The following is a 25,370-nucleotide window of genomic DNA, read 5'->3' as shown; positions in this document are numbered from 1 at the left end:
AACCTGGAGCTGGAGAGGGGCAAGCAGTGGCCAAGGCCCCCCCTCCCCCTCATTTACATACATACATATACATAATATATCATATTATATCATATAAGTGTTGAATTATTAAAAATATAATCCTTTAATTAATAAAAAATTAGTTGTTTAAAGTGGTAAGAGTTTTGAGTCTCTTAAGTAAGTGGTCAAAAGTTTGATATTTGACTCTTGCGTATGAACAAAATTCGATTGAAGGGAAGAACTCACTTTTTGTGCCCCGCATATTTCCCTGAGGCGATTAGTCATCGTGTCACCATTAAACAAGAGCTTTGTAAATATAACACGATAACATAAATAAAAAATTACATGGACAGTGCAACAGAAAAATCTACATTCATTTTTATTATTTTACTATTTTCTGGCCCCCCAGTATGATAAACTTCTGGATCCGTCCCTGGTTGCTTCGTCCCTACTTGCTCTTGTTACATTATTTTGTTTTCAATGTTTATTTATAAACCAGCTCATTTCTTTTGGATTTCCTAATAAAAATATATATTATGGAATGAATATTACCCACATGAACAAAAGACATAGCCCTCGTGTCACACTCTACTAACAATATAAAACACTACTATATATAGCATGGTAGTAAACTCAAAGCTTCATTACCTTTCATGACAAATCACCCTCTAGCAAAATTTTCGTGAGTGTGTGTTCATAAATAATCATTACAAGCACAATTAGTAACTAATGCATTTTTCTTCTCTCACTTTGGAAACTTTGTTTCCTCTGCTTTTTTATTTTTTCTATGTGAAAAACAAAAAAAATTCTTTCACTTTCACAATAGATGAAGGATTAAGAAAGATCTAATTCTTCTTTTTTTTTTTTTTTGTAGTTAGAAAGATTTAATTCTATATACATAAATTTTGCTGTTGTATAGTATACATAAAAAATTTAAAAATGGCTACCCCTGATCCAACATGTCCAACACCAATGAAGGCCACTTCCAATGGGGCATTTCAACATGAAAATCCTATGGATTTTGCACTTCCCTTATTAATTGTTCAAATATGTTTGGTGGTTGTTTTTACAAGATTCATTGCATTTCTTTGCAAGCCTCTTAGACAACCTAGAGTTATTGCAGAAGTCATTGTAAGCATTTTTTTTTTCCTTCTTTTTTTCTTCTTATTGTAGACCTTTCATTCCTCCCCCCCCACACCCCCCCCCCCCCCCCCCCCTAAAATGAATACAACCCTAAATATTATTTTTAAATGTGAATTTTTCTACTATTCACCTTCATGACCAATTTATTTTAGAGAATAAAGTAAGTAATTTTAAATTAACGAGTGATTTGATATGTATATGATTTGTTATTATGCATGTTTATGTAATATCAAATGTTAATTTTTTCGTTGACGATTGAAAATACTTACTTTAAAGATGAAATTACTTGTCATTACATGTTTCAAGTTGTTCAATTTCTAAATCATGATATTGGCTATATAAGTTCTTTTTATTCATATTCATGCACAAATTTAACTTGGGTTTGCATCCATATGTGTCGCGTGAATACAACATGCCGTATTTATACCTATATGAAAATAAAAAAGATAACAAAGAGATAATTATATTAACAAACTCTTCGATCCTATGAGATACCGAGTTTTAAAAAAAAAAATATTAACAATCTCTTAACTAAATTTATCTCTAATAATTTGTGTTGAAAACAAATGCAGGGAGGAATATTACTAGGACCATCAGCAATTGGGAGGAACAAGAAATTTCTAGAAATATTTTTCCCTAATAAAAGCTTGACAGTTCTTGAAACACTAGCCAACATTGGCCTACTATTCTTCTTATTTCTAGTAGGTCTTGAACTCGACATGCGTTCGATACGAAGAACTGGTTCTAAATCCATATGCATAGCCCTTGCTGGAATCACAGTCCCATTTCTACTTGGCATTGGCACCTCACTTGTTCTTCGTGCCACGATATCCAAAGACGCTGATCGAACTCCCTTCCTTGTTTTCATGGGTGTTTCTCTTTCGATTACCGCCTTTCCTGTCCTCGCTCGTATCCTAGCTGAGCTCAAACTCCTCACGACTGATGTCGGTCGTATGGCAATGTCAGCTGCTGCTGTCAATGATGTTGCAGCATGGATACTACTTGCTCTTGCTATAGCTCTTTCAGGATCCAATTCTTCACCTCTTGTTTCCCTATGGGTTCTACTTTGTGGAGTTGGTTTTGTCATATTTGTTATTGTTGTTATAAAGCCTTTACTTGCATTGATGGCAAAACGTTCGCCCGAGGGTGAACCTGTGAAGGAGATTTACATATGCATCACTTTGACACTTGTTTTGGGTTGTAGTTTTATAACTGATACTATTGGAATTCACGCGCTTTTCGGAGCTTTTGTAGCTGGAATTGTTGTTCCTAAAGATGGTCCTTTTGCTGCTGTTTTAACTGAGAAGATTGAGGATCTTGTTATGAGTCTTTTGTTGCCACTTTATTTTGTGTCTAGTGGATTGAAGACTAATGTTGCTACTATTAGTGGAGCACTTTCTTGGGGATTACTAATTCTTGTTATATTCACTGCTTGCTTTGGTAAAGTTGTTGGTACTTTCACTGTTGCATTGATATGTAAGGTTCCTTTTAGAGAAGCACTGACCCTTGGGTTTCTCATGAACACTAAGGGTTTGGTGGAGCTCATTGTTCTCAATATCGGCAAGGATCGCAAGGTAAATCTATACATCTTCTCTTTCATATATCATTGATCAATTTGAAAATTAAGCAGTCTTAAAAGTTTAAACTATATGAAATTCGTCAAGTTAGTCCTTAAGCTTGATGAAATCCGTCAAGTTAGTGTCGTTTCGTAGAGACTAAATAGGTGAGAGCGGGATTTGGATTGCCTGCAGACGGCAATTCCACACATTCATACAGTCAGCACATCGATGGTCCTTGGGTTGAGATCAAACGTACTAGATTTAAATGAAGATTTTTTTTAATCTAAAATACCGAGTTTAAAATATGAACCGTCTAATCTTGACCTAGCGGCCACTGATGTGCTGACTGTCTGAATGTGTGGCATTGTCACTCCAAACAATCAAAATTTCAGAGTTTGAGGGACTAAATTGACAATTTACTCAATCAATAGTTAAAATGTATATTAATTTCTAGTGAAAATTGCAGGTATTGAATGACCAAGCATTTGCAATATGTGTTTTAATGGCATTGTTCACCACTTTCATCACCACACCAATAGTGATGGCAGTGTATAAACCAGCTCGGACAGGATCGCCGTACATGCATAAAACAATATTGCGCAAAGATCCAGACACAGAACTTCGAATACTAGCTTGTTTCCACAGCACCTGCAACATTCCTACCTTAATCAATCTAATAGAATCATCAAGAGGAACACGAAAGCGAGGAAAGTTATGCATATATGCAATGCATTTGATGGAACTCTCAGAAAGACCTTCAGCCATATCAATGGTTCATAAGGCAAGAAATAATGGTATGCCCTTTTGGAACAAAAAACAACACGACAACAGCGATCAAATGGTAATTGCATTTCAAGCTTATGGACATCTCAGCAGTGTCAATGTTCGTCCAATGACAGCAATTTCGTCTCTCAATAACATCCATGAAGACATTTGTTCAAGTGCTCACCAAAAGCGAGTCGCAATGATTCTACTTCCGTTCCACCAACACCAGCGTGTTGATGGAAATATGGAGTCACTAGGCCATTCATTTCGCGTAATGAACGGCCTTGTACTTAGCCACGCTCCTTGCTCGGTCGGAATTTTGGTCGACCGCGGCCTTGGAGGGACTAGTCAAGTCCATGCTAGTGATGTATCTTACAATGTTGTTGTAGCATTTTTTGGAGGATGCGATGATCGCGAAGCCCTAGCATACGGTATGAGAATGGCAGAACATCCTGGAATTAGACTCACAGTTATAAAATTTATTACTCCCCCGGGGATAACATTAGCATTTGGTGCTAAATTGATTGGTATAACAGCTAACAAAGATAGAAAAGAAATAAAAATTGCTAGTGGCACCTCCCCTGATGAAGATAAACAAGAGGATGACCAATTTTGGTCAGAGTTTTTAGGTGTTTGTTGTAAGAGTGAAGAGTCTATAGTTTATGAGGAAAGGTTGGTAGAAAGTAGAGATGATGTTGTAACAGTATTGAGGGAAAGGAATAAGAGCAATCTGATTTTAGCAGGTAGAATGCCACCAGTGGTACCATTGCTACATGGAAGTGATTGTGCTGAGCTTGGTCCTGTTGGAAGCTATTTGGCTTCTTCTGAGTTTTCTACATTTGCATCAGTTATAGTTTTTCAGCAATATGATCCTAAAACAGATATTCATCCATTGGTGATGGAGGTTTCGGATTACTCTGACATGCCAGACACACCAACACACGGCGTATAGAATAGATACAGATATAAATATAGATAATATACACGTATATGATCAAGCTAATGTTTCTGTTTGCATGATTTTGGACATTGGCTTTGGATACCAAATGCAAAAAGGGAAGATCAAGTCAGAAGTTGTATGGTAAATTTGTTTGTGAAATATTTGTGTCATTACAAAGAAGAAGAAAAAATAATGTTCAATCTTATTTGTGAAATATTTGTGCCATTATAAATAAGAATTATGCTCAATCTTATAATTGAGATGTAATTTCTGTTTCCAATATTGAAGTGTTGCATACTTGCATGCCTAGTTACCTTAGCATTTTTTACATGATAAATAAAGTAACAATTGTTATTGCTTTTAGAAATAGTAACACCATGTTGAAGTTGTTACATGATATGTGAATGGTAAGACTTAATAATCCAATGATAAAAATAAATTTGTGAATGGTAAAATACTTGTCTGACTTGTGGACCATAAACTTAACCTTCAAAGTACAATAATAGAAGGGATGAAATTCTCCCAAGGCTCTAATCAGAATTTTGGCCCCATTTTTCTAAACCTTAAACATAAATTTTATAGAGCTCAACCTTGCCTTTTGAATCCTTTTCATAGACTAATCAACGTTTGGTAAGGCTCCTTTATCTCCGAAACATGAATTGGTTTCCACCAAAGGTCATCGTTCTAGTTGTTATTTATTAATATTCCATCGATCAAAATGCGGAAAATTAACACATGATAGGTTGGATCTACACTTGTTTGTTTCACCGTAAGAGGAATGCTATGGTCACACTATTTAACACACCCTTTTAACACACTCCAATTATAGTTAGCCACATCATCTACTTTGTTTATTCTTTTACCTAACAACCGGTAGTATAGGTTACTAAAAGTTAAAAAAAAAATGACACAATTTTTTTTTCTTCGTTCATCGTCTTTCTCAAATTCTCCCCAACAAATTTTTTTTTTCTGTTCATCCTCTATTTCTCCCATGGCTTGGCCATTGCTTTGTCTGAACATTCAGTTGCTTATTTTAATTTTGTGACCCTCACAATCAAGTTTCTACCCTTTTGTATTTACGTATTTTTCAGGATTTCACTTTTCTTTTGTATTTAGGCAATCTAAGGTTGTCGTCGCCGGAACCTTCTATGCCAGGGCTGGAAAGCGGCGCCCGCTCTCCGAGGAAGGTGTAGACACCTACTGTAAAACTTCTTCAGATCTAGTTGGGCTCCATTTTTCAGTCAGGGTCCGTTTTTGTTGCAGGATTTTCTAGAACTGTTACGGATCTCATTCCCCTAATTGTTTCAAGTTGGGTTTATTAGATTTCATTTCCATTTTTTAAGTTGGTTATTGATCTGGGGATGTTTTCCAGATCTCATTTCCTAAGTTATTTTTAAATAATTTTTATCTTTGTCACTAAGACAGTGGTAAAGAATTAAGGAATTGAGAAAATCAAGTGAATTTTATGGCTTCTTGTATCAGCCATCAATTACTCTGAAGCATTTTTTTGACAGATGAGAACTTGAAAGTTGAAACAATTGATGGGAGTTCAGTGGTGAAGATGAAAGGTTGAAAGCTGAATAAAAAAAATAAATTGTTGTAATATTAACATTTCAAAATGAACCCGGTAGCAGGTCACTGATTAAAAACAAGTGAATGACATGACTAGTTACAATTGGAGTGTGTTATAGGAGAGTGTTAGAGTGTGTGACCCTAACATTCATCTTCATTGTAAATATTACGGATAGATGTTGTGATGTGATCCTAATATGAACTCTTTTTATAAAAAGAATTGACTCGAGTGGAATAAAAATTAACCAATTAAATTTGGTTCAAATTTTTATTTTCGTAGATCCAGTTCAGTTTCGTTCAAGGTATAAAAATGGCTAGAAGATTATTATGTGATTATGGGGCTGGACTGTTATTTTATTTTTATTTTTGGTACATACTGGACTGTTATTATTTGGACAACATGTGAAATTAATTCCATTGTCATGGAATTGGAAATTAATTGGAGGCAAGTCTCAAGGCAAATGGAATTTCAATGTCACTTATTGCACTAATTCAATTGAGCTACTTTCAAAAGCTCTATATATTGTAATTTTCTTTTATGAATTAAGAAAGTTTTTTGGATTGACTAAAAATACGAGATTTATTCTCTCTGATTCTCTAAACCCTATTTTTAGCTTATCAGTTTGTCATAGTCTTAATCTTTAACTTATCGATCGGAACCTCCATAGCTGGTTGTGGCGTCTTTCCACTACCTTTATCATCACAACTCTTTACTTATTTTGTGGCGACTTATCAATCTAACTAAGCATGGTTTCATTATATTCCATAATAACATAAAAAACTTGGGATTTTCCTTTTAAAAAAAAACTTGGGATTTTTTTTTTGTCAGGTAGCCTAGTGGCTTGAAATTCCACCTTTAAAGATGGATAAGTGGAGTGTCCAGGGTTCGAACCCTGGCTCCTGCATATAAAATGCTGATGTCCCAACCAATTGAGCTAAGCTCATGGGGACAAAACTTGGGATTTTTAAAAATTAATTTTCTGACCAAAATGAGTACATAAGGTATCAAAGATTCCCTTTTTCATTTTTGGTAGTATATATAGCTGAGTTCAGGTTCCCTCCATTTGATAAACTCTCCATTTAACTTATTGAATGTGTAGATGAATGCCATGTGTAAAAAAAAACATCTGAGATGAGTTCCCAAAATATAGTCCAGAATACACATAACCAAAAAAACATTTAATGATTGAAATCAAAATTGAAGAAATCATGATCTTCATCTTCCTCATAAAACCCACCATTTTCTACCAAACACTACCACACAACCACCACCCACCATCTCAATATAGAGTGATGATGCCTCCTCCTAATGCCAATTGATCTCAACCATTAACTGAGCAAACCGACGAGAGAGAGAGAAAGAACCGGCGGAGGTCCGGCGAGAAAGAAAGAGTGAACTGTGAAGTGCTCGCGGTCAACGGCGAGATCTTCGCTCCTTCTTCCTTCTTTGCTCTGTTCTGTTTCTTTTTGTTCTTCATTGTACTTTATTTTTTTGTTTTTTTGAGATGGTGGTGATTGTGATGGTGTTGTGCAGTAGTGTTTGGTAGAAAATTGTGTTTTTTGTGAGGAAGATGAGATCCTAGTTTCTGGTTTTGTGTATTGATTCCCTCAATTTTGATTTTTTATTAAAAAAATATATTAATGTTTTGGGAACTGATCTTGACCATCAAATGTTTTTTTTACAGATGGCATTCATCTATGCAATCAATGGGCTAAATGGAGAGTTTATCAAATGGAGGGAACCTGCACTATATAGCTATACTTTTTAATTTCTTTTTTGACACACCTACTTTTTTTTTTAACATTTTTTTGACACACCTACTTAAAAAAAAAATTCGTTACAACCTACTCCCTCCGTCCCGAATTATAAGAGAAAATAAAAAAATTACACTTATTAAGAAAAAGTAAAACATGAGAATTTAAAATATGTTTTTGTGAGTTTTTCTTGAAATAAGTTGCATAGGAAGATGTAAAAACAATTTTTATTAGTAGTTGTTTATTGAGAAAAAGGTAGAGAGAGAAAATTAAATGCAACTTGCATTTAATTTTATGAGAATAAGGGAAAAATATTCTTGAAAATGACTTTCTCCCTTATAATTTGGGACAAAAAAATGAGTTTTTTTCCCTTATAATTTGGGACGGAGGGAGTACTTAATATTTCTAAGTAGCGACATTATCCACGAATATATTATTATAATCTACACCTACCGAACACGTTTGAATTAGTTTATTTTTAAACTTATGCAAATAACTTATGCAATATAAATTAAGTTTTATGCTATTTTATAAGTTCACACCGGTGAAAATTGTATTTTTATAAACTATTTTATCATAAACTACCTTGACAAACTTATAATAATATATAAAAATCGCATAAATTGTTTGCATAAACTCAAAAATAAACAAATTCAAACGGACCCTATATCAACCACCAAAAACTAATAAGAAAATTGGACTATACTATACGAATATAGATTAGTATTTCCACCGATAATTTATGCATTCTTTTTTTTTTTACCCAATAATTTATGCATCCTAGTTTCTCAAAAACCATAATTTTTTTCATACGAGAACAAGGGGATTGAAAAGATGCAGCATCTCAATAAAATCCATACAGGTGGGTATCCGCTTTGATATTGACGGAGAAAAATTAAATTGATTGGATTTGAGTTTGTATTTGGATTTTTTCCGATTTCAAAAGACGAAAGTGAGACGGATAATAGGACATTGATATTCATTTGAACCAGTTTCCGAATTCGTCATGTATATATTAATATTATATTTTACGTTTTTTAGATTATAAGGCCTTAAACAAAACACTTAAATTACATTCATATATTTATTTTTATTTTTAACTTGAGTATTAATTAAACAAATTGTTTTCTCCATTTATTTTTAAGTTGTTGAAACAAAATAGTTTTAGGGTTTTTATTTCTGTTTAAAATTGAAACGCATATGAGGATATATAAGTTTGGATTTGTGGAGGATAAAATTATCCTCATTCCAAGCCACTAGGTTTGGTCTAGTGATGAGGGGTTTGAGTTATAGATCCTGAGATTAATTCCTACCTTATTATAAACAAAAAATGATCCCCGTTCCGCTTCATTGTCATGGCTAATAGGAGGGGAGGTGGTTTGTACTATCTAAACCCCACAAGGAACACTCTTGGTTATAAATTAGAATATGTTTTGTTATATTTATTGAGTTGGCATTTGAAGTTGTAAATTAAATAATACAAAAGAATATACTCTTGTATTGGGAGTTGACCCTTAATAAAAGAATATACTCTTTCAATTTTATAAATCTATATGATATGATGGTGCCAATTTCATGTCTCATTTACCACCTCCACTACACTGCAAGCATAATCCTCACATCACATGGAATACTTGCTTAGTATTATGCTTCTCCTACTTCTAATAGCATTCACTCTTTATTTTCTACTTTCAAAATGTACAAAAAACAATTCAAACATGATCGACCTCCCACCAGGACCTACACCTCTTCCCTTCATAGGAAACCTCCATCAATTAGGAAAAAAACCACACAGATCCTTAGCTAAATTAGCTGAAATTCATGGTCCAATCATGAGTCTAAAACTAGGCAAAATAATAACCATAGTTATTTCTTCACCCAACATGGCCAAAGAAATACTCCAAACACATGATCATTTCTTATCAAATAGAGTCATTCCTAATGCTGTACAAGTTCATGATCAAAGTAGTCTTATTAATGAACCTGTTGAGATTGGAAATATGGCTTTTAAGATGGCGATTAATTTGTTGTCAAACACAATTTTCTCTTTAGATTTGGTTGAGTCTGCGGGCACAGTTGGAGATTTTAAGGAGCTAGTTGTGAATATAATGGAAGAATGTGGAAAACCAAACATTGCTGATCTTTTTCCTTCGTTGAAGATGTTTGATCCACAAGGTATTAAAGGTCGTACATATGCTTATGCTGGCAAGATTATTGATATCTTCCAACGTTTGATTGATCATAGGTTGAAGCTGAGGGAAGTCCAAGGTTTTGACACAAACAATGATATGTTAAATACATTTCTCAACATTGATCAAGCCAACAATCAAGATATGAACAAAAACAAAATCCAACACTTATCTCTGGTATTTTCCTATCCCTTTCTAGGTAAATTAGTTAAATGAGATATGGTATCAAGCTTACTTAGACTACATGGTTTTAACCATTCAACACCTTCAACACCCACTTTTTCACTCCACATCAATTTCTCTTTCTTCCACCTAATCATTCAACACACATTCAACTTTTACCCTCTCCAATGGTTTTTCTATTCAACACCCTACCCCACCACTTTCTATACCCCACCACTTTCTATTTCATATTCTTATTTAAATTTAAATTTTTGTTTTTATGATTAAATAAAATTATAATTATCGATTAAAATTAAATTAAAATAATACACTTAACAAAATTTATTTAAATATTTTTTTTATTTTCTTAATTTAAAATACAATACATCACACAAATAACGTAATTAGTACGATACAAATTAACTTAAAATGCAATACAACACACAAGTTACGTAATTAATACGATGCAAATTAACTTAAAATACGAAACAACACACAAATAACGTATAGTACGAAACAAATCATCTTTAATCCTGAAACATTCCAAATTTTGTCCATATGTGCTTCACTAGATCTGCTTGCAATTCGTGATGAGCTTTTTGATCACGGAACTCGGATCTAGCACGCACATGATTTGCAAAAGCGGGTAATACCTCGGTTGAATATGGTTGCGGTGCACTAGATCCACTTTCCTCAGACTGCTCAAAATTGGTCCAACGTTGAGCATATGAATCTCGTTCATCCTCAACAATCATATTATGTAATATGATGCAAGACCTCATGATGATACTCAGATCGGCTATGTCCCACAAGCGAGCTGGTTCACGGATGATTTTAAATCGAGCTTGAAGCACTCCAAATGCACGTTCGATGTCCTTCCGACATCCCTCCTGATATTTTGCAAATAACTTATCGGGTTCACTTTGAGGAAGTCTAATAGATTTGACGAAAGTTGGATAAGAAGGGTAGATACCATCAGCTAGATAGTATGTCATATCATAGGGACGTTGATTCACATAGAAATTCACACTTGGAGTCTTTCCCTGTTCCACGTCATCAAAAACAGGTGAACGGTCTAGAACGTTTATGTCGTTCAACGTCCCCGTACATCCAAAAAAGGCATGCCAGATCCATAGATCATGAGATGCAACTGCTTCAAGAATAACTGTGGTGGTTCCCTTATCCCCCTAGTAAATTGACCTTCCCATGGTTTTGGGTAAAGGAGTTGAGAATTGCAGACCCAATATTGGATTGGGAAAAACTTAAACGTGCCATATTTGAAAGGTTGTTGTTCGACACACCACCGAACGACAATTCTAATGCCACGGAAACTCTCACATTACCGCTGCCAATGCCACCAGATCAAGATTTTCAGAGGACAAAAGCCATAGTCAAGGTTTTTCACTACTATTTCCTTATTGAAGGTTATGCTTCTAATTTTGTTTGGGGGTATTATGATGAAATTGTAAAGAGGCTTTTTAGCACAATGTGGATTAATCTACTTAATTGTTGGGGAACAAATTTGTTTTTAAACTGTGTTTATCACAATCTAGTTGAAGAAATTGATGATGACCTCCAAGTGTTTGATCAAATGCCAAAAGGTGATAGTCACAAGGCATTTGTAGATTTCTTGCGTTCAAGCTGGCCATTACACTGTTATTTACAAGACCTGGCTGCTATAAGCGAAAGTAATGGTAGTGTTGATTATTTTAATGGATTAATTAAAATTCTTCTGCAGCATTCCCAAGAGTTGACACATGAATTACAATTTGTTCACACTTGGAGCTACTTGAGTGATTTTTTTCATGATGTTTGTCTATATGCTTCGGGAAATATTCACTCCTATTTTAATGAAAGTGCAAGGGGCAGAATATTTGATTTGGTTTTTAAAGCTGGTGGAATTAAACATATCATTGGAGAGTTATTGGATAAACACTTAATTTCTCAATGGTATGAAGCAAAAGAATTCAGGTTTTGTGCTCCAAACTTTTTATTATCCCTTCTTGCTATCTTTGGCTCTAAAATTTGGATCATGAATCTTGTTTATGAGGAGTCTCAATCTCTCTATCTAATGGCCCTTGGTTCAAATATTGGGACACATACGCTAGTGAAGATCAATGATGGCAAGAATATGGATAGTTAGTATGGGGTTTTGACAACAAGCTTCTTCCTGATTGCAAAGCTCCATGTTTCTCATCTTGATGCTAGTTTAGACAAAGAAAAGGGTGATAATAGGGTGTATCATGGAGACAATTTTTTCTCTGTGACTTCTACAAATTTTGGCTACTTCGGAAAGCATATGATTTTGGAGTCCTTAAAGTGTAGAAAAGAGACATACAAAGACTTGGTTGCTGTGATGATACCTGCAAAGCAAGAGTGGTGGAGAAAGTATCCTTCAAGTGATGAACTAGTCATTGAATTGAGAAGACAAGGCAAGTTCAGCTACTGCAAGTATTGTTTGTTATGTTTACATTTAGGAATCTCAAATGGAGTTTTCAATTACCTCATTGGTCTTTGTATCAATATGGCTGCAATCCAAAAAAAAAAGAATTACAAATTCAAGGTACAAGGGCTGCCTAGTATAGTTACTAGTGATTTTAATCAATACTTCATTAGTACAGTTTGGAAGGAACCATTTCAAATCCAAGGGGACTCAATGATAAATTCTATTGCATCTTCTCCTAATTCTAATTTTCTTAGGTTGCTCCAACTGCTTCTGTTGAAGCTATGTCAAAAGTCACACTTTGATGCTGTCAACCTTGCTGTAAAGTTGACTATTTTGCATAGGAAAATGATCCCTAGAGGACAATTGCTACTCGGTAAGCACTTAGAAATTTTCAGGTTTGATCATGAGATTGTTGCAAGGAGCCTTAATTGCAGTTCTATATGTTTCATGCTTGCAGCAACAATTTATGTCAACAGAGGAAGTGTTATTGTCACTAAGGGGGTGTATTCAATTGAGATTTCAATGGATTTTAAAAGACTTTTTTATGATTAAAAAGTCTTGTGATATTCAATCAAGACTTTTATAAAAGTTAAATAAATCTTGTGATATTCAATTAAGACAATTATGATTTTTTTTTTTAAGGCAACAAAATCTGTTGGTATTCAATTGAGATTTCTCATACTTTTTAAAATGTCTATTGGTATTCAAAAGTCTATAGATTTTGATGACTTTTTTTATGGAATGGATTTTGAGAGACTTTTTTGTTCAAAATACACGTAAAATACTTTTCCAACAATCCCACTCAAACCCTTGAGACTTTTCAGAATTTTCCAAGACTTTTCTCCAGCCGTTAGGACTACCATCATCAGGTTCTTTCTTACAACTTTGATCAATTTTTTCATACAGATTTGTCTGAAATTTGTTCATACTCTAGAATTTTTTCATATGATGATTGATTGTGTTTATTTGATCAATTTGATATGATGATTTTTTCATATGATGCTAGAACTTTGATTGATTGTGTTAATACTTTTTCCAAAAAAAATTCATATGATGATTGATTGTGCTAGTGACTCGACGGCGAATGTAGTATTCTGCAATTTTTCCATGTATTCTGTAACACTAATATATAATACATAAACCAAACAGCAACCAAACTGCAATTTTCATATGATGATGATTGATTGTGCTAGTGACTCGACGGTTCTTTTTTTTATATATATATTTTTATTATTATTTTGATTAAAAAAAACACAATCTTTACTGTTCATTGTTTTTATTTTATATATTATTGTTATTATTTTGATTCAAAAAATCACTATTATTACTTGTCCTTTCATTATAATGTTATTTATTAGGTTTGATTTTTCTATTGAATTATATATTATATCGGTGTATAGTTGTTATTACACTTTCGACAATTAGAAAATCAGCTATCAAATAATTAGTTTATTATATGTATATATATTAGCGATCAAATGGGAGACTCGCAAGAAAATAATAGAGGAAAAAGTAAAGACAAAGATTATGTAACTTGGACAATGGAGGAAACCAATGAGTTGTTACATCTCTTGGTGGATGCTATGAATAGGGGGATGCGTGATGCTAATGGATCACTTAGCAAACAAACTGTAGAACGGTTAATACTTCCTGACCTAAATGCTAAGACTAGGTTCCCTAAAACTTATAGTCACTATTTGAGTCGGATGAAGTGGTTTAAGAACCAATATAACATGATGTCAACACTTATGCGTCACAACTCTGGTTTTGGATGGGACTCAATTGCAAAAACTTTCACCGCTCCTGAGGAAGTATGGAAAAACTACTTAAAGGTGAGCTAAGTTCACAATCTTTTAAACATATCTAATAGTTACAATTTTAGTACTTTATAATATTTGCAGTATATTAACAATGGTTTTTTTTTAGTCACACCCAAGTCACAACAAACTTCGAGGAAAGACTATGATTGATTATGAGAATTTAAAGATTGTTGTTGGGGGTGGAGTTTCTACCGGGAATAATTCCATAGCGGTAGATCCAGATGATACAGATGCAACAACTTTAGAGCTAGAAAATGCAACAACTTATGAGTCAGAAAATAGAAGTGTTGGGATAGAAGAATTTTCATATGATGCTAATAGTGACACATTTGTACCTCCAGATAACTATGAACCACAATATCAACCTCCATCACCAAGCCAACCTAGTCCACCATCTCATCCCCCTTTAAATTCAGAGGTTCCCTTAGAAAGACAAAACAGTCACAAGAGAAAGAGATTCGAGTATGGAGGAAGTTATACCACTGTTGGGATCAACAATCAAGACAATGTTATGAGAAACCTTTCTGTTGGCATTGAGACTATTGCTGTGAATTTTGAAAAAATATCTAACATGATGGAGAAAAGAGAAAAAGATAGAGAAAAAGATAGAGATAGAGATAGAGATAGAGATAGAGAGCTCGAGGGTATTATTTGGGAAGTTATAAAAGATATTCCAAATTTGAATGACATGACGCGTTTCAAGACGGCTGAATTGTTGAATACTAAAGCAAAAAAGGACTTTTTCTTAAAGATGTCATAAGAAGAACGCTCATCTTGGATAAAATTCAAGTTAGGGGATGATTAATATTTTGATCATCTATTATTTAAAATATTATGTTAAACATCGTGAGTTTGTTGAAGTATAACTTTTGGGTCTCTATTTTGGTTGTACTTTGTTTGGTTGAAGTGTTTTATTTTTTTTTTGTCGAATTATCGTGGTTGCATTTTGGTTGAACTATTATGGTTGAAGTATTTATTTTTTGTGAACATGTTGTGGTTAAACTTTAATTGTATTTATTTTTAAATATGACTTTGTATTAACTTTGATGTCTTCAAGAGGAGTTCCATATATACCTACATTAATACTCCCTCCGTCCCATTTTATAAGACATTTTTTGACTAAATATATTATTCATATATCTTGTTTTGACTATTTTTCTAAAAGTATATAAATGTAAATATTATTATATAATATCTTGTTTGATTTGTTTCGTTGTATATTTTTAAAATATCAAATTTCTATAATTTTTACTACTAGAGAATTAAAGATATTTTTAATAAAAAATATGTATTGACATGTGCGGTGGTCAAAGAGTTATTTATTATATTTTGGGACAGAGAGAGCAGATGTTTACCGTTTTTAATAGTTCAAGTAGATTATTTTTTTTTCGGTGCTAGTTCAAGCATATTTAATTACCATAAAATAAAATAAATAGACAATTTAATTTGTAGCATAAAAGAGTGCCGCAAAAATTGGTTGGGAAAAAAATAGAGCCAAATACATAGTTTCCATTTAATAAAAACATAAATATATACAAAAATTACACAATTCAAAGACAATAGAACACTAACCCTCTAAGCCACTAAGTTTGGTCTAGTGGTGAGGGGTTTGGCTAGTATGTTATAGGTCATGGGTTCGATTCCCACTCATTGTAAACAAAAAAAAAAGAACACTAACCCTCTAAGAACTCGTAGTCGTGGGTGTGACTGCAAATTTCAGCGAAATTTGTAAAGCTCAATGCATAGTTACCTATTTCTGAAGTCTGGGAAATCTGCACCTTAGCCTTAATTTGAAAGAACAGCTTGTATGGATGGAGAGTTGTCCTGTAGACTGTAGTGACACACTATGACATTTGGTATGCTTCTCCTTCTTCAATCTTGGACTGAAACATATACAGGAGCTGCTTCCTAATGGTTGCATGTATTTTGCCACCCTAAAAAAAATTAATAAACGAACTTAAGTTGGAAAAATGAAAAATGAGTGTGAAATTTACCTTCTCATCAACTAAAATAATCTCTACTGAGTTGGTCTCAGAAGGATTAAGGAATGCAGGGGCCCCTCTCACAATCCAAAAGGCCACAACTCTATTTTAAAGGTGTATATAAGAACATATGGCACAAATAGTTTTGAAACCAAATTTTGAAGTCATATATAGTAGTATTAAATACTTTTTTTTTTTTTGGTGAGTAGTAGTATTAAATACTTTCTTCTTAAAATAATAAATAATTTGGAGGTAACCCATATACTCCAAATGTCTTCAAGAGGATGATGGCTTATGATTATGAAATAGAGGAGTTACATAATATAATATGGGTCTTGTTAACATGTGCCCTACACATTAATATGTGCCCTACACATGTTAAGATATACCCAAATAGAAATTCAACATTTAATGATACAAGAAATTTAATGCTTCAAAAGTCAAAATGCACAAATTAGCATTTAATAATTTCTATTTTTGCTTCTTTAACATGTGCCTTAAGGGCACATGTACATGTGCCTTAAGAGCACATGTTAACATTCTCCATATAATATACCTACATTAATAGAAGTTCAAGTTTACATAATATTTTTTTCGGTGTTAGTTACAGTAGATTTAATTACCATAAAATAAAATAACTAGACAACTTAATTTGTAGCATAAAAGAGTGCCGCAAAAATTGGCTGGAAAAAAAAGAGCCAAAAAAATAGCTTAAAAAAGGAGTTTATTGTAACAATGCAATAACATCAAAATTTGCAAAGTAAATGACAAAAGTAGAACCAAACCAACGGTTTGCAATTTCGACCTCATCACGTATAACCAAAAGAGTTCCACATTCAAATGGTCTCATCTAATATTACTAAATTTCACTCAACAATAAATTGTCTATTACTCAGCCATCTGAGCATCACAGTTCCCATTCTGTGGCAGTGCTTGCAGCGCAGTTCTTTTCTTCTCAACTTCCTGCATTTGAACAGCACCATTATCAGCTATGTTTGAATTTCCATCTAGCTTCTGCTTAAGCATCTTTTTGAGCTCTCGAATACTCATATTAGCATCAATGGTTTTCAGATTTTCTTTCATCACATTAGGATTGAACATACTACTTTCAGTCCTAGGAACTGCTTGAATTTCATTTGCACTTTCCTTAGTTTCTGACTGAGCTACCGACTCAATCACAGTATCATCAATCTTCTCATCATTGATTTGAGCTACCACAGCTGACTTGGTGTCTTCTACTGCTACAAGTTCCTCAGATTGCACAGTACCCTTCTGGTCTTCTTTCTTTACAGCTACATCCAGCATTGAAAGTTGTAAAATGACCTTTTCAACTTCATTGCTTTCTTTTTCATTTTCAGCTCCAAGGCCACCAGAAGTTTCATCTTTGTCGGCTCGAATTGCAGAAAATGAACCCTCTATCTTCTCTGTCTCTGCAACGAATTGTTCGGAGTCCTCAGGTTTGGATTCCAATACTTCCTCTACTTGGTGCTCCTCAGAAGAAGTCTCCATTGCTCCATTACGAACCACAATAGTACGAGTGGCAATAGCTTCGTCAGCAATCTCGTTAGGAACCTCTTCAGATACAACAATAGACATATCAGCAACATCTTTGTCAGCATCATACACACAAGTATCCTCAGGTATGGCAACATTCAGAGGGGCACTAGCTTGGTGAGCAATCTCCTCAGCAGACTCTTCAGATGCCTCAATAGACAAGCTAACAATAGCTTGATCGGTAGTCTGCTTAGAAGCCTCTTCAGATACCTCAACAGACAAGTTAGCAACAACTTCTTGGTCAGGAACATCCACAGAAGCATCTTCAGGTTCAGAAGCAATCAAAGGAGCAATAGCATGGTCAGCAACCTCCATAGAAGCATCATCAGGTTCAGAAGCAGTCCAAGGAGCAATAGCTTGGTCAGCAACCTCAATAGAAGCATCATCAGGTTCATCACCAGTCAAAGGGGTAATAGTTTCATCAGCAACCTCCATAGAAGCCTCTTCAGGTTCAGCAAACTCCACAGCTTGGCCTTGCTCGGCTACAAAGCTTTCCTTAATTTCTATTTCATCAGCATCATAAGATTCCTCTATTTCATGCTGCTTAGATTCTACAAAGTAGACAAAATCGTGTTGAGATTAGTAAATAAAAGCAAAACTATCATGGGATGGTCATAAATTAATAACAAAAACAAAGAACCACTGCAGATTGAAAAACAAACCTGCTTCATTTATATCAACACATGTCTCAAAACTGTCTTGCAGATTTAAACTTGGGTCCTCCTGTGCAGCCTCCACATGATTGACTTCCTCTGAAGTCTCCTCTTCTGGTTCAGCCTGCAACACATCCTCTGCATCAGTTGATTTCACTTCTGAACCAGAATCATGTGATTGGCTTTCAAAGTCAGCCTTGTTTACAGAGGAAACTTCAACTTCATCAGTGTTCTGAGAAACCACAGTTGATTCTGTCTGCAAACTAGTCCCTGCAGATAGCACAACTCCATAGTTGATTAAAAACAAACACCATGCAAACAAAAAAAGAAATCACAATAATTAAAATAAGGAGAATCAGCATACCCTTTCCAGTGACTGAGGCCTCTTGATACTGGGAGACACTGCTCATTTCTTCAGAAACATCATCAGTCTTGGTCTGTTTGGTATCCTCAGTCTCCACCAAGCTCATTTTTGACAAGCTGCTCCCCAACAATCTCACAGATCTCCTTGTGCTATATGCTTTCTGAACTGTAGTTCCTTCAGAAATCTCATTTTTGTTGCGAAGGGAACGGCCACCAGCCCTTGACTTACTGGTGGGAGCTACAGCAGGAGTTTTAGCCACATCCACTGGCTTTCCTTGGGCCTCAGTCTTATCATCATCGCCATCTTCGATCACAATCACTTCCTTCTTTCTGCGGGAACAAACTGCAGGCGCCCTTCTCCTGCCACTCGGCACAGCAGCCGGAGTGACAGGGACATTAGCATCTTTGTTTTCTTGCTCAACCACTCCTTCAGCAACTCCAGCTTTTGCTCCACGGTTAACCCTAGTAGAGACCTTAGCACTTTGTGATTCTTTCACTGGTTTCCTTTGAGTCGAAGTTCTACAAGCCGTGCGAGGTTTAACAGCTGGTGTACCAACATCACCACCTTCCCTTGGATTCAAAATCTCATCCAATCCCTCAACCTATGAAACAGTTCAAACCAAACATTTATATTCAATTTTTCAAAAAAAATAAAATAAAATAAAACACAGATTTTAAACTTAGCGATCTTCACAAATACAAAAAAGGGTTTCTCATTTTCCAAATCAAATGAAACATGGAATCAACTATAACATCAGTATCAGGTTTTTCAACAATTGATCTAATTAAATCAAGAATGAAGTCTAAATTGATAAACCCTAATTGATTTCCAATCATAACAATTCTAAAATGAATCTAAATCTAGAAAACAATTGCAACTTACAAAAATTAACATCACACTGATATTTCAACGAATACAAAATACAAACATATAAACAACGACATTAAAGCAAGAAATGAATCAAAAAAGAGAGAAAACTATAACAAAATGGAGAAAGATTTACTTGAGGAAGAGCTGAGAGAGCGTCAGCCATGGCAACATTGGTGATATTGGCTGGAATCTTGTTCTTCTTGCATAAGGTTTGAAGCTCTCTTCTAGAAAGGGTGTGGAAATCCATGGATGAGATTTGAGATGTAAAAACAAAACAAGGTGTTTTGAAGCGGCGATTCAGACAGATAAACGCAGAATAGGGTAAAATGGTGAGTGAATGAATTGAGAATGAGAGAGTGTGGGGTTTTATACTGTGTTTTTGGTTCTTTCAGCGGTGACACGTTGGCAAATGTGACCGTTAGAGCCTCGATTTGAATTTGAATTTATTATTTATTATTTATGAGTGGGATTTTTTTTTTTTGTGCACGTGAGTGGGATTTTAATTGGACTTTGTTTGGTAAATAAGTTCCCAAGGGAATTATTAGTCACAAAAATAAAATTAAAGTTACCAAGGGAAATTCATTTAAAACTGGTGCATAAATGAATGTGTATGCATTAGCGACCTGTGAAAACTCAAAAGATACGACCGTTGGTTTATGCAAGCAATTATAACTCCTCCGTTCTAAATCACGACTTTATTTTTTTGTTAAACCTAAATTAAATTCTAGCACTCAAATTAAAAAAGAATTCTAGTATTTTTGAGTTTAACTCAGTTAACCGAAAATATTACATTATACTAGAACATCGATCCGTGCGGTGCACAGGTCTAATTAACTATAAGATATATAATGATTAAATAAGATATGATAATTCTAATAATGTAAAATATATGAAAAAGTTGAGTAACATTAAACGATAATTAAACAATAATTTTGGATAAATATTCTTACAAAGAAAAATATGTTATATTACGGAAGACTTTCTTATATACCATATTTGAAGTCTTAATCGTATCTTCACTGTCGTCATCGATGATCAATATTTTTAATCTTTTTCTAGAAGTAACTCTTGAAATTGCAACATACAACTGACCATGTGAAAACACTGGCGATGAAAAATATATCCCAACATGCTTTAAAGATTGTCCCTGACTCTTATTAATAGTCATCACAAAAGAAATCATTATAGGAAATTGTCTCCGTTGAAATTTAAAAAGAATTCTCACGTCAGATGGTGTCAGAGAAAATCTAGGTATGAAAACCTAATCACCAATATTACTTCCTGAAATATATTTTTTTTCAAGAGCACGTTTTCCCAATCTCGTAATAATAAGTCTTGTTTCAATGAATAATCCTGATTTTTTATTCAAATTCCTTAACAACATAACTGGAACTCAAACTTTAAATCTCAACTTGTGATTTGGAAGTCCCGAAGTAGAAATCGTGTTTAAAAATTCGGGAGTATGAACATCATCCACTGTTTGACCATCTACATTTTGTGTGAGTGGTGTATCATAACTCAAATATGTTTTTTCTTCACCAGAAATTAAATTCAACATATAATCATTTATTGTGTCGACTATTTAATTTTTAGGAGCTAGTATAGCTCAATTTTGGAAATACGTTATATCGTTCATGTTTTGTAAAAGTTGGGGATAGGTGCTTTCAACGTTAGAAGCAAGAGGATTACCTGAATTTGGAATCAATAAATCTGATGGAATGTCAAGTTCTAAATCATCGTCGTTGTCATCTCAAATTTCTCCATCGCCAACACCCAAAATCCATTCAGAAAACAATCTTCTTTGTTCAACGTCTGCACTCGAAGCACCACCGAGAAGCCTCATGTTTTTACTCAATGTTAAAACTTCACAAAAATTCCAAAGAACCGAAGAATTAATAGTAGCATGAACAACTTCTGGCCTTGTACCTTTGGGTATTACTGGTAGAATTTGTCTAAAATCTCTGCCAAAAACAACAACTTTTCCACTGAAGGAAATGTGTTTATTTTTTTCATCAACAGACTTTTGAGAATATCTTTTAAAGTTCGATCAACAGCTTCGAAACAGTGTTTGTGCATTGGTGTTTCATCCCATATAATGAGTTTTGTTTTTTGTATTAATAGCGCCAAAGGGCTTTTAGGAACTATGGTACATGTTGAAAACTCGTCAACATTTAGAGGAATACAAAACCTACCGCCAGGTATAAGCAATGCAACGATCCCACTCGAGGTAAATGTTAAAACTATCTCACCTTTTGAGCGTAATGCGGCTGACAAGGCCCTCCAGATAAATGTCTTCCCTGTACCGCCATAACCATAAAGAAAAAACACACCAGGTTTGTTTTCGTTAACTCTTGTCATGATTGTGTCATATACTTTACGTTGCTCTGAAGTCATAGTTGACATCAATCTAACATGTTCCTCAGCTAATGATTGTCTATTATAATTCAATTCGTCGTGTATTAAACTATTTTGTATATCAAGAACTAATGATGTGTCTGCTCTAGGCATTGGAGGATAATCTTTTAAACTTCTCACAACTACGTAACATCATCTCAATATCTGCTAGTGCATATTGTATCAATTGATTATCGGTTAATATTAAATCTGCAATGTTAAAATCAAAATAATGAATGTGATTAGTGACATGACTATGGTTGTGTTTGGTTGTATTGCAAAAAAAAATTGATTTAGCAGAATTGAGTTTGATAGATTTGATTTTGGTTAAAAGTAAGTTAAACAGAATTGATTTATGTTTGGATACATTAAAATAAAAAATAAAGGGTATTTATAAAAAATATCAATTCTTTTTCCATTTTTTCTTTTTGACAAAATTCTTTTTCCAATTTTAAAAAACTACAATTTAATAAACTGCATAATAAATAATTTAAAAAGTGATATAAGCAAGGTTACATGAGTAAAAAAATAAACAACTAATAAGTATGGTTTTATAGAAATAGGTGAAAAATTTTTATACCTGGAGCACCAAGCAAGCGTTTCTGTTTGTGCAAAATGTCATCAATCAAATGGTGTAAAGTAGTTGTCCAAACTATTTCTGGCCTAGTCAGCTGATCTGACACCAATAATGTTGCAAACATTGATTAAGAAAAACATAAAAATATTTCGTGATAAATAATATAGTCAACAATAAATTTGATATGATATACTTTTAAAATTGATGGTGCTTATCAATTATTGCACATAATTTTAATCACAATTGGCATACTTGCCATAGTGGTTGGAAATATTGTTTTGCACTGAAGGGTTGTGGGTTCGAATCCTAGTCAAGACAAAATTGTATTATTTTTTAATAAAAATTGCAAGATAAAATGGAGGGAAAACAAATTAGGGTTTAGAATTTGCTTGTGTATAGAAGCTTATAATATAAAAGATATGTAAAGGAATCGAGGTTTGAATATCATCTCATTTATATACTTTGTGGAGTAATGTTTAACATGACCTTATTTTAAGAGAAAAAGAATATGCACTAAAAGTGTAAAATAATTTTACACTGTCAATCAATATCAACTATGTTTTCCGCCACACCATCCCACTAAACCTCACTTTCTTAATATGATGTAGAAGAATGTTTCATTCTTATTGGTTGTCAGTGTAAAAATAATTTACACCAATGATGCGTAGTCTTTAAACTCTTATTTTAAATAAAAAATACCAAAGATCAATTTATATCTACTTAAACAAATAAAATAAAAAGAATTTATCAAAAAAAAAATCAATTTATATTTAACATACTTTTTCTTACTAGAACACCGTGGTCATATTCCAACACATATGTTTCTTTTCATTATTTAATTTATATACACTATCAGTATAAAGTTATTTTACACATGCCAAAATTTTCGTCTATGTGTCATCTATGTGTTATTTTTCCGTCTGTCCGGTCAACCAAAATGTATGAATCAATGTTGAAAACGGCAAAAACATGAAGTACTAAAAATATAATTATTAAAAAAATGTAGAGACTATTTTTAGAAATCCACAAAAAATATAGGACTTAAAACATATTTAACACAATAATGTATAAGCTAGTAAAAACAAAGTTATAAGCTTGCTAGAAAAAAAATATGTTAGTTGACTCAAAAAAAGAAAAAAGAAAATGTTATTAATGTTATGAATAATAATATGTAATGAATGTTCATTATTGTGTAGGTTTTCTTGTCCGCTAAATGTGTCCTATAAATATGACTCATTTGTTACAATGTAATACACACCTTGAAGAGAATATACAAACTCTAATCTTTCTCTCTTCTCTCCTTCATCTATATTCTTCTATATTCTTAGTTATGTTTAGATTAGTTTTATAACACGTTATCAGCATCATAATCTCTCCTCTTTCAAGAAAGGTATAGCAACCATGGGAAGTGATAATTTTATTTTCTGTATGATTTTTTATTCTATTTTTTATCGGATCATTTTATTCCTTCTCGTTTTTTATATTGATTCACAGCCTACGATCCAGAAGTATCGTGGTAAATTTTTTTAAATATGTAGTTTGATAAAATTTTAAAATATGAATTCTACGGTCCAGAAGTATCGTAGTGAAATTTTTGAATTATGAATCCTGAAGATTCATAGTGTGATGAACTTTTAAAATATGAATCCTGAAGATTCATAAACCTCAATTTCTAGAAGTACCGCAAAATATTTTTAAAATATGAATCCCGAAGATTCATAGATATAAGAATGAATCCCAAAGATTTATAGATATAAGTAAAATGAATTGGATAAATAACTGATTTGATCTATTATTCATTTAGAATTCCAAAAGAATTCAATATCTATATGCATCCCTGAAGGATTGCACCAATATATTTCTCATACTTTATAGTATATATTATACAATTCCTGAAGAACTCAATGTTATATATGCATCCTTGAAGGATTGCATAAAGAATTATTTTTACATTATAACAATATTATATCTTGAAGAACTTAAAAAGAAATAATCAAATTATTTTCTATATATGCATCCCTGAAGGATTGCTTAAAGAATGACTCTTACAATATAACGATATTATATAGTTCCTGAAGAACTTAAAAAATCATGGAATATTAACTCATATGTATTGTGATAGTTTTAAATTACTACAAGTGTATTTTATCTCCTTGCTTATACATAGAATTATATATAGAATTTTATGAAAATGAGATAAGAAGAACATGTGGTATAATTTGTTAGTCCCTAAAAAAACTAAACTCTTTTACGTTCTTATTTTAATTCAAATAAAGAGTGAATGTAAATACATTTACTATTTTGTAACCTCTTGGATCATATGATTTCATATGAATCATTATGAAAATATGAAGATTTTGTAACCTCTTGATTTTACCCTTTTACGTTATTAAAATACATTTACTATTTTGTAACATCTTGGATCATGTATGAAAACGTTTTCATCACTTTTAAGAGAATTAATTCCATTTTTTTTTACATTAATTCAATTTTTTTTGTTTGATAATATATCTTTAATTCTTTATTCTTCATTTTATTTTTACATGTACAATTATATATAGTCTTATGAATTCTAGAAGAATTCAACATTCAAGCATCCTGAAGGATTGCTCAAATAATGATTTT

General features: G+C 33.1%; 4 protein-coding genes and 1 pseudogene across 4 annotated transcripts; 3 read left to right on the top strand and 2 right to left on the bottom strand.

Annotated features, from left to right (window-relative positions):
* The first annotated feature begins 939 nt into the window (after positions 1-939).
* On the top strand, positions 940-4,419 carry LOC123914868 (cation/H(+) antiporter 19-like). Its single transcript, XM_045966031.1, has 3 exons — positions 940-1,131; positions 1,716-2,717; positions 3,169-4,419. Exons 1-3 carry the CDS (start codon positions 940-942, stop codon positions 4,417-4,419), a joined length of 2,445 nt encoding a protein of 814 aa, XP_045821987.1.
* Positions 4,420-9,340: 4,921 nt separating this feature from the next.
* Positions 9,341-10,139, top strand: LOC123914867 (geraniol 8-hydroxylase-like). The gene has a single exon (XM_045966030.1). It carries the CDS (start codon positions 9,360-9,362, stop codon positions 10,137-10,139), a length of 780 nt encoding a protein of 259 aa, XP_045821986.1. The 5' UTR covers positions 9,341-9,359.
* A 427-nt stretch (positions 10,140-10,566) lies between these two features.
* On the bottom strand, positions 10,567-11,293 carry LOC123912994 (annotated as a pseudogene).
* Positions 11,294-14,009: 2,716 nt separating this feature from the next.
* Positions 14,010-16,134, top strand: LOC123914866 (uncharacterized protein At2g29880-like). Its single transcript, XM_045966029.1, has 3 exons — positions 14,010-14,363; positions 14,458-14,898; positions 16,114-16,134. The coding sequence occupies exons 1-3, from the start codon at positions 14,010-14,012 to the stop codon at positions 16,132-16,134; spliced, it is 816 nt and encodes a 271-aa protein (XP_045821985.1).
* A 1,015-nt stretch (positions 16,135-17,149) lies between these two features.
* Positions 17,150-20,107, bottom strand: LOC123912993. The gene is made up of 4 exons (XM_045963597.1): positions 19,908-20,107; positions 18,905-19,505; positions 18,550-18,810; positions 17,150-18,438 (listed from the first exon to the last, which is right to left on the bottom strand). Exons 1-4 carry the CDS (start codon positions 20,019-20,021, stop codon positions 17,222-17,224), a joined length of 2,193 nt encoding a protein of 730 aa, XP_045819553.1. The 5' UTR covers positions 20,022-20,107; the 3' UTR covers positions 17,150-17,221.
* Between the last annotated feature and the right edge of the window lie 5,263 nt (positions 20,108-25,370).

Source organism: Trifolium pratense, linkage group LG3, assembly GCF_020283565.1.
Source record: "Trifolium pratense cultivar HEN17-A07 linkage group LG3, ARS_RC_1.1, whole genome shotgun sequence".
Lineage (NCBI taxonomy): Eukaryota > Viridiplantae > Streptophyta > Magnoliopsida > Fabales > Fabaceae > Trifolium > Trifolium pratense.
Note: the sequence above shows the minus strand (reverse complement) of the source record. Positions and strands in the feature narration are given on the sequence as shown.